Source organism: Pipistrellus kuhlii, unplaced genomic scaffold (assembly GCF_014108245.1).
Source record: "Pipistrellus kuhlii isolate mPipKuh1 unplaced genomic scaffold, mPipKuh1.p scaffold_m20_p_34, whole genome shotgun sequence".
Taxonomy (NCBI): domain Eukaryota; kingdom Metazoa; phylum Chordata; class Mammalia; order Chiroptera; family Vespertilionidae; genus Pipistrellus; species Pipistrellus kuhlii.
The window spans coordinates 162,319-170,065 of NW_023425534.1; the positions used below are offsets into that span (position 1 = coordinate 162,319).

Here is a 7,747-nt window from a genome sequence, read left to right on the forward strand (position 1 = left end):
GACCTGGGCCGCTGCCCCGCGGAGAGGAGCGGCCGGGAGGGGGTATCCCCCAGGAAGGCAGCTGAGGAGTGAGGGTCCCGGCAGAGGAGAGGGGGCCACAGCCGACTGCTGGGCGTCTGTCCCCGGGCGTGGAGATGGACCTCAGCCCAGGCCTTGGGCCCCCCACGGCAGGGGGCATGGGGCCAGCAACAGGCCACGTGGTCACCCTGGACGGGGCCTGGACAGCCACCCCAGCTCCCATACCTCTTCCCCCAAGAAGTCGGGGTGGGGGTGCTTTTGTGCCCCCCACGAATCCCCAGGTGCCATGTCCAATGCCCTGTGTCTTTCCGAAGTCCAGCCCTTCCAGTCCCTGCGGGTCTGTTCTTGGGGACACATGTCACCCCCAGACACCTCTCTCTCCCCCAGCCCTGTCACCCCGCAGGGGCCTTGTTGGGGGCACCCCTCCCCCCACCCTCCTAGGTCCTCTGGGGCCTGGCTCCAGGGACCCCCAGCACCGCGCAGACCTGGGCAGCGGGCCTGGGATGACCCAGCTTGGGGGGCCCCTGGCGGGGAGCAGGGAGCAGAGGGCAGGGCGGACCCAGGGCCTCCAGGCCGCCGGGTGTCTGCGCGCAAACATGCCCACGGGCGCGCGGCCCGGCCCTCCGCGTGCGCGCGCCTCCCTCCCCGCGGAGCGCGCCGGGGCGGGGCCTCCGGGGGCGGGTCCGGCCGGGCCGCGCGGGGCCGCCCAGCAGCGAGCGCGAGGGGCTCGCGGAGTCCGATCGCGGGCGGCCGCGCGGGATGCTGCCCTGGACGGCGCTCGGCCTGGCGCTGGGCCTGGCGCTGGCGCGGGGCGGCGCGGAGCGCGGTGAGTGCGGGCCCGGCTCCGGGCGCGGGGCCGGCCGGGCGCCCTCCGTCCCCGGGCCCCCACGCGGCTGCGGGGCGGGGGCGGCCGGGCTCCCACCCACCTGCGGCGGCGGACCGCCCGATGCCCCAGGGGACCGCACCGAGCGCGGGGCGCGGGGCCGGACGGGGGGGGGGGTCCCCCGGGAGGCCGCTGCCTCCGTTTCCCTCTCCTTAGAGGACCCTTAGCTGGGGTCACCCCCCGAACCAGGGGAAACGGGGGCCCCACGGCCTCACCCAGGACCCGGACATCCCCGACCCCGAGTGCCCGGGGCGCAGGGCACTGGGCAGGAAGGGGGGCCCGGGGGACCCTCGGGCTGCTGGGCAGGGAGCCGCTTCCTGGGTGCGGGTGGAGCAGGGGCCGGGGGCCGGGGAGGGTGACATCACCCGTGAGCGGGGTTAGAACTCCGGCAGCGCAGCCATCTGGCTGTGGGCGGGCCTGCGATCAGCGTCTGTCTCCCCCTGCTCCCCAGCTTCCCCTTCTGAGCCGCTTTGTCCGCACCCAGACTCCCCCCAAGTCCCACCTGCCGGCCTCACCTGGGACCGAGCTGTGTGGCTGCAGACGCGCGCACCTGAGGGAGCAGCCCTGACCCCGGCCGTCCACGCGCCCCTCCTGGGCTGGGCCGGGACCAGGGCTCCCGCCTGCTGACAGGCCCCGGGGAACGGGAGGGTGTGAGGCCTGGAGACCGGATAGCAGCCCCGAGAACCCCCCGGGACATGGCCAGGATGCAGCGTGGGCCCCTCTGCCCTGGATACCACCCAGGACCTCTGGGGAGAGATGAGCAGGCTCTCGGGGGCTCCTGGGGTGAAGGGAAGGCCCGCTTAGGGGGGCTCCGGCTGGGGGAGCCCCCTGGGCGTGGGGCTGACCCTGCCCCCCTCTCCCGCAGCGCCCCAGGCAGCCGCCCCCCAGGGGGACCTGCTCTTTCTGCTGGACAGCTCGGCCAGCGTGACTCACTATGAGTTCTCCCGGGTCCGGGAGTTCCTGGGCCAGCTGGCGGCCCCCCTGCCCCTGGGCCCCGGGGCGGTGCGTGCCAGCCTGGTGCACGTCAGCAGCCGGCCCCACTCGGAGTTCCCCTTCGACCGGCACGGCTCGGGGGCCGCCGTCCAGGACGCCATCCTCACCGCCGCCCAGCGCATGGGCAACACCAACACGGGCCTGGCGCTGGCGTACGCCAAGGAGCAGCTGTTCGCCGAGGCCGCGGGGGCGCGGCCCGGCGTGCCCAAGGTGCTGGTGTGGGTGACAGACGGCGGCTCCAGCGACCCCGTGGGGCCCCCCATGCAGGAGCTGAAGGACCGGGGCGTCACCGTCTTCATCGTCAGCACCGGCCGCAGCAACCGCCTGGAGCTGTCGGCCGCCGCCTCGGCGCCCGCCGAGCGGCACCTGCACTTCGTGGACGTGGACGACCTGCCCATCATCGCCGGCGAGCTGCGGGGCGCCATCCTTGGTAGGTGGGCGGGCGGGCGGGGGCGGGCGGGGCCCGGGCTGACCCAGCCGGAGGAGAGCTGGCGTGGGGTTTTAAAATCTGTGTATTTTTATTGATTTCAGAGAGGAAGGGAGAGGGGGAGGGAGAGGGAGGGAGAGAGAAACATCCATGTTGAGAGGGAATCATTGATCCATTGATCAGCTGCCTCCTGCATGGCCCCCCACTGGGGACGGAGCCTACAACCTGGGCTTGTGTCCTGACCGGGAATCAAACCGTGACCTCCTGGCTCCCCGGTCGGCAGTCTGCCACTGGGCCACGCCGGTTGGGCCCAGGGTGAGAGTTAGGAGGAGTGTGTCTGCTTGGAGTGGGGGCCAGGGCTGCAGGACAGGTGTCCCTCGGGGTTCACCAGGGAGGCGCCCCCATCTGGGCTGTGGAGGGACGGGGGGCAGGCCTGTGCAGACATCTCCACATGAGGCTCTCTGAGGGGCCCAGCACACTGGAGGAGGCCCCATGGAGTGGGGGGCCTGGGGTAGGCCCAGGGGCTGCACTGGGGGGGGGTGTGGCTGAGGGGAGAGGAAGGGAAAGGCACTGACAGCCGGAGGACTCACAGGGGGGCCCCAGGTCCTCCTGTCCCTGTGCCGGGGCCCAGAAAGCCCTCCTTGGGGCTGTCCTTGGCCCCAATCCCCCCCCCACACACACACACCCCGGGGTGAGGACAGCTGGAGGGGTTTCAGCAGGTTCCCTAGCAGCTCCCCAAAGACCTTCTCCTGGACCCCGGACCCAGCCAAACCGCCGGGAGGCGGGGCTGGCAACGAAGGGCCTGTCTCCGCTGACCCCGGGCTCTTTCTGAGCCTCCGCCTGTGGGTGAATCACCCACCGAAGCCAGGAGAGGCCGGGCCAGAGGAGGGTGGCCTGTGGGTGGCCGGGGGACCAGGAGCCTCTGAGACTCTGCTCCGGGGACACCGGGCCCCTGATGGCCCCGGTCGGCCACTCCTCTGGCTGAGCCCGGAGGGGCAGCGGCCGGAGGCTGCAGGGCAGCCAGCAGAGGGGGGTGTGGGGGCCACGGGGGCTCCGGGGACGGGAGTGGGTCTCTGTGTGGGGGAAGGGCAGGGGGGTGAGTGCCAGGCTGGCAGCCGGGGCCCCGGCATCAGAGGAGGAAGCAACAGGATCAGGACGGTGACAGGCTTCACCCTGCCCAGACACGAACCCGCCACATCCGCCCTCTCTGTCCTGGAAGGCTCCGGAGTAACGCGGGTCGGGGATCCCGCAGCAGGCCCAGCCCCCGTCCCTCCCGCTGCTCCTGGCCCATCCTCACCGCCCTCAGGCGGCCGGTGGCCCCCCTCTGCCCTGACTCTCCAGAACTAAGCTGACCCAGGCCTGGGTCTCTGGCTGGGGGGCAGGGGAGGAGAGGAGCTCTGTTCTGGGGCTGTCACCTTCCAGGGGCTTGTCCAGGCCTAGATGGCTTCCCGCTGGCTGGGGCCGGGTGGGGGCCGGGGCTGGGGCAGGGAAGCTCCTCATGAGGCCAGAAGTGGGGGGGGGGGGGTGCATTCCTGTCTTCCCCGGCCCTGTCCCCGGTTTGCATATGGATTTGCATATCCTTAGCATCTGCTGGGCGCGGTGAGCTGGCCCGGCTCCCCACGCTCCTGTCCCTGCATCTCCCGGTGGGGTCCCCACCCCGCCTCCCTCTCCGGTCTCCCCGGAGCGGGCGGAGCCCCGGCCGGGGCCTGGGAGCAGGCGGCCTGGCGCCCTGACCCCCGCTCCCTCCCCCGCAGACGCCATGCAGCCCGGGCAGCAGCAGCCGCAGCTCCGCGCCTCGGAGGTCACGTCCAGCGGCTTCCGCGTGTCCTGGCCGCCGCTGCTGACCGCGGCCTCGGGCCACTACGTGCTGGAGGCGGCCCCCGCCGCCCAGCCCGCCGCCGCGCGCCGCCAGCAGCTGCCGGGCAGCGCCACGAGCTGGGCCTGGGCCGGCCTCGCCCCCGACACCGACTACCGCGTGGAGCTGCGGCCCGAGCCCCACCTGCGGCCCGCCGCGCCGCTGCTCCTGCGCGTGCGCACGCTGCCCGGTGAGCGGGGCGCGGGGCGCGGGGCGGGGGGCGCGGAGTGGGGTCCGGGGGAGGCGGGGGCGGATCGGGGAGCCGGGAGGCGGGCGCGGGGGGCGCGGAGTGGGGGGAGGCGGGCGCGGGGCGGGGGGCACGGGGCGCGGAGTGGGGTCCGGGGGAGCCGGGGGCGGGCGCGGGGGCGGGGGGCGGGGGGCACGGGGCGCGGGGCGCGGAGTGGGGTCCGGGGGAGGCGGGGGCGGATCGGGGAGCCGGGAGGCGGGCGCGGGGCGGGGGGAGGGGGGCACGGGGCGCGGGGCGCGGAGTGGGGTCCGGGGGAGCCGGGGGCGGATCGGGGAGCCGGGAGCCGGGAGGCGGGCGCGGGGCGGGGGGCACGGGGCGCGGGGCGCGGAGTGGGGTCCGGGGGAGCCGGGGGCGGATCGGGGAGCCGGGAGCCGGGCGCGGGGGCGGATGGGAGTGCGGGGAGGCGGGGGCCCCCCACTCACGCGCTCCCCCCCCCCCCCGCAGAGGAGGCCCCAGAGGAGGCCGCAGAGGAGGCCGGGCCGGAGCGCCTCGTGGTGTCGCACGTGCGGCCGCACAGCCTGCGGGTGAGCTGGGCGCCGGCGGGCGCGCCCGGCTACCACGTGCAGGCGGGGCCGCTGCGGGGCGGCGCGGCGCAGCGCGTGGAGGTGCCCGCGGGCCGCAACAGCACGGCCCTGCGCGGCCTGGCGCCCGGCACCGCCTACCTGCTCACCGTGACGGCCGCCTTCCGCTCCGGCCGCGAGAGGGCGCTGTCCGCCACGGCCTGCACCCCCGAGGCCGAGCGCGCCCGCGCCCCGCGCCCCGCGCCGCCGCCGGGGCCCGGGGCCCGGGGGCCGTGACCGCCGCAGCCGCAGCCCGGGCCCCGCTCCCGGCGCCCGAACAGGGTCTCGTCCCGGGGCTCGGGGTGCGGGCTCGGCCTCCGCGTGACCCCGAGTCCTCGCTCCGCGGCCGGACCGGCCGCCGCAGCTCCGGCCGCAGCGGCCCCGCCTGCCCGCCCCGCGGGGACACTCACCCGGCGGCGCCCTTTGGGCGGAGGCAGCGGGGAGACGGAGGGGAGACGGAGGGGGGTCTGGGCGGCGTGAGGAATCGGACCCGGACAGGCCCAGGCACAAGCCCAGGACGGAGGGCGGGGCGGCCGGGCTCCCGCTGGGCGAAGGGCCCGGGTCCAGCTGGCCGCCCGGGTCCAGGGAGTCGCTAGAAGGTGGACGGGGGCTGGGTCCCGCCAGGTCCCCCGGGGCTTCCGGGAGGAGCCAGGACCCGCAGAGGCGGGAAGAGGGTTTGGGGGTGCGGTCAGCGGCCGGCAGGTCCACAGGTGCCCTCACCCGAGGTCACTGGCTGCAGGGCCAGGGCCCGGCACCGGGACCCCGGAGGCAGCGCTGGCACGGAGCCCCCTCTGGCTTCTGATGGGGTCCTCCCTGCTGGGGGTCAGCAGGTGTCTCCCCCCCACCCCGGATTGCACCCCAGCGATGCTCTCCCTCTTCAGTCATTGCTCACTCTGGGGGCCCCAGGCATCCTCTGCCTCCGCCCCACTAACACCCGCACCTTCCAGTACCGATTAAACCGGATGTAAACCGAGTCCTGCAGCCTCTTTAGACGCGTCCCTCGTCGCCGGACACCAGCCCCTGGCAGGGCCCGGGCGGGCGGAGGCCCGTGGCCAGCTGGTGCTGAGGAGGGGCCTGTGTGACCCCCTGCACCCCGAGGAGCCCCACCTGATCCCGTGGGCGCGGCCGGCAGACCAGAGACTGGCTCTCCAGGTGGCTCCCGCCCGCCTCGGCCTCGGCCTCGGCCTCTGGCCTCTCCCGGGCGCCGTGCCCTTTCCGGCTTCTGGCCCCAACCGAGCTCTGCAGGGCGGAGGGGTGGTGTCCCGGCCCGGCCCGTGTCCTCAGGGTGGTGTGTGTGTGCGTGTGTGAGTGCGTGTGCATGTGTGCACGTGTGTACACATGTGTCAGTGTGCGTGTGTGTACGCGTGCGTGTGCATGTGTGTACATGTGTGCACGTGTGTACATATGTGTGCGTGTCAGTGTATGTGCGTGTGTCGGTGTGTGTGCATGTGTGCACATATGTGTGTGTGTGTGTGTGTGTGTGTGTGTGTGTGTGTGTGAGCCTTCACTCTCCAAGCGTCACAGGCCCCTGTCTGGGCATGGAGACCCGCACCGCCCACCGCTCCCTGCCGGTGCTGGGCGTTGGTGCTGGCCAGGGTTCCCCTGTGACGATGGCAGGAGAGACAGTGTGAGCAGAGTGAGCAGCTTGGGAAGGGGGGCTGAGGTGTGGGTCCAGGGCCCTGGGGATGGAGGGCAGTGCCTGGCCGGGCCGGATGGGGTCCGGGCCCTGGTCCGGTGGGTGTTGGGTTTCTCCTCCATGCGGCCCGGCCCCTTACATCTGCCCAGGGAGCCCCCGTGGGACCCTGGCTGTGTGTGCACTGTGGCTTCTGCTTACACTCTGCCTTGTGGTCAGCCGGCAGCCGAGGGTCAGGGGCTCCTGTGACCTCCGCAGCTGCCTGTTCTGAGGCTGGGGGGGGGGGTGAGCAGCAGGGGCCCAGGGGGCCTGTGCCTCAGGCCTGACCTGCCCCTGCGGGTCAGACTTCCCCCTGCAAGTTCAAGTCCCCACGCGGGTCCCCCGGCCAGCGGAGGGTCCCCCTCACCCGGAGCGCCGCCCGCCGGCTGGCCCTCTGCAGGGCTCAGTCACCCCCTCGAGACACGCTGAACCCCGAGCTCCCTCCCCCAAACAAGCCTGCCACCCCGGCGAAGACACGCCCCACAGCCGGACGCTGCCGGCTCCCCTCGTCTCCGCCGGATGCCGAGGCCCAGGGCGGGAGCCCCGCTCCTCTCTCCCTGCCAAAGGGGGCCTCTCCCGGGCCTTATCTCCGGAGCACGCCCCTCCGCGCCCGTCCCAGACACTTCTCTGAGGCCTCCGAGCCGGCCGCAGCTGGGAGCAATCTGGAGGCAGCAGCTCTGTCCGGGTTCCTCCCTCCCCCTGACACGCAGGCCGGGACCCCTCCGTCCCCCGGGGCCGGCGCCTGCCAGGACTGACACCCTCCACACAAGTGAGGCGGCTCGGAGCCTCCGGCACGGCTGTGAGCCGGAGCGGGCGGGCGGCGGAGGCGCGGTGCCCACAGCAGGCAGCTCGGCCGGGAGGGTCCTGCCCCGGGGACGGGACCCTGAGCGGAGGCTCCGTGGGCGCGAGGGGCGCCCGCCTGAGTGCTGTTTGCACAGCTGTGCCCGTTGTGCTGACGTCCCCGATTGGATGAGAGATCTGGGCGCTCCCGGAGGCTGCACATCCATCCGTCCGTCCTCCGTGGGGTCTTCCCTGCTGCCCAGGGCTCGCCCTGTGGCCAGGGAATGGCTCTCCAGCTGGTTGCAGGCACAT

At 74.1% G+C, this 7,747-nt stretch overlaps 1 protein-coding gene across 3 annotated transcripts; it reads left to right on the top strand.

Annotated features, from left to right (window-relative positions):
- Positions 1–594: 594 nt before the first annotated feature.
- Positions 595–5,957, top strand: VWA1 (von Willebrand factor A domain containing 1). Of its 3 annotated transcripts, XM_045570520.1 has the most exons (5): positions 595–829; positions 988–1,006; positions 1,769–2,324; positions 4,076–4,366; positions 4,892–5,957. In XM_045570520.1, the coding sequence occupies exons 1-5, from the start codon at positions 615–617 to the stop codon at positions 5,218–5,220; spliced, it is 1,410 nt and encodes a 469-aa protein (XP_045426476.1). In that variant the 5' UTR covers positions 595–614; the 3' UTR covers positions 5,221–5,957. The 3 variants fall into 3 exon arrangements, with proteins under 3 accessions (XP_045426476.1, XP_045426477.1, XP_045426478.1); XM_045570521.1 differs by lacking the exon at positions 988–1,006 and having other exon boundaries at positions 686–844; positions 1,767–2,324; positions 4,868–5,957; XM_045570522.1 differs by lacking the exon at positions 988–1,006 and having other exon boundaries at positions 687–844; positions 1,767–2,324.
- The last annotated feature ends 1,790 nt before the right edge of the window (positions 5,958–7,747 follow it).

What these genes read in the sequence shown, in the direction of transcription:
- VWA1 (XM_045570520.1), top strand. Translation starts at nt 615, where the DNA reads ATGCCCACGGGCGCGCGGCCCGGCCCTCCGCGTGCGCGCGCCTCCCTC. An exon ending in GCTGCGGGGCGCCATCCTTG is followed by an intron (nt 2,325 to 4,075) that starts GTAGGTGGGCGG and finishes CCTCCCCCGCAG; the next exon opens with ACGCCATGCAGCCCGGGCAG. An exon ending in GCGCGTGCGCACGCTGCCCG is followed by an intron (nt 4,367 to 4,891) that starts GTGAGCGGGGCG and finishes AGGAGGCCGCAG; the next exon opens with AGGAGGCCGGGCCGGAGCGC.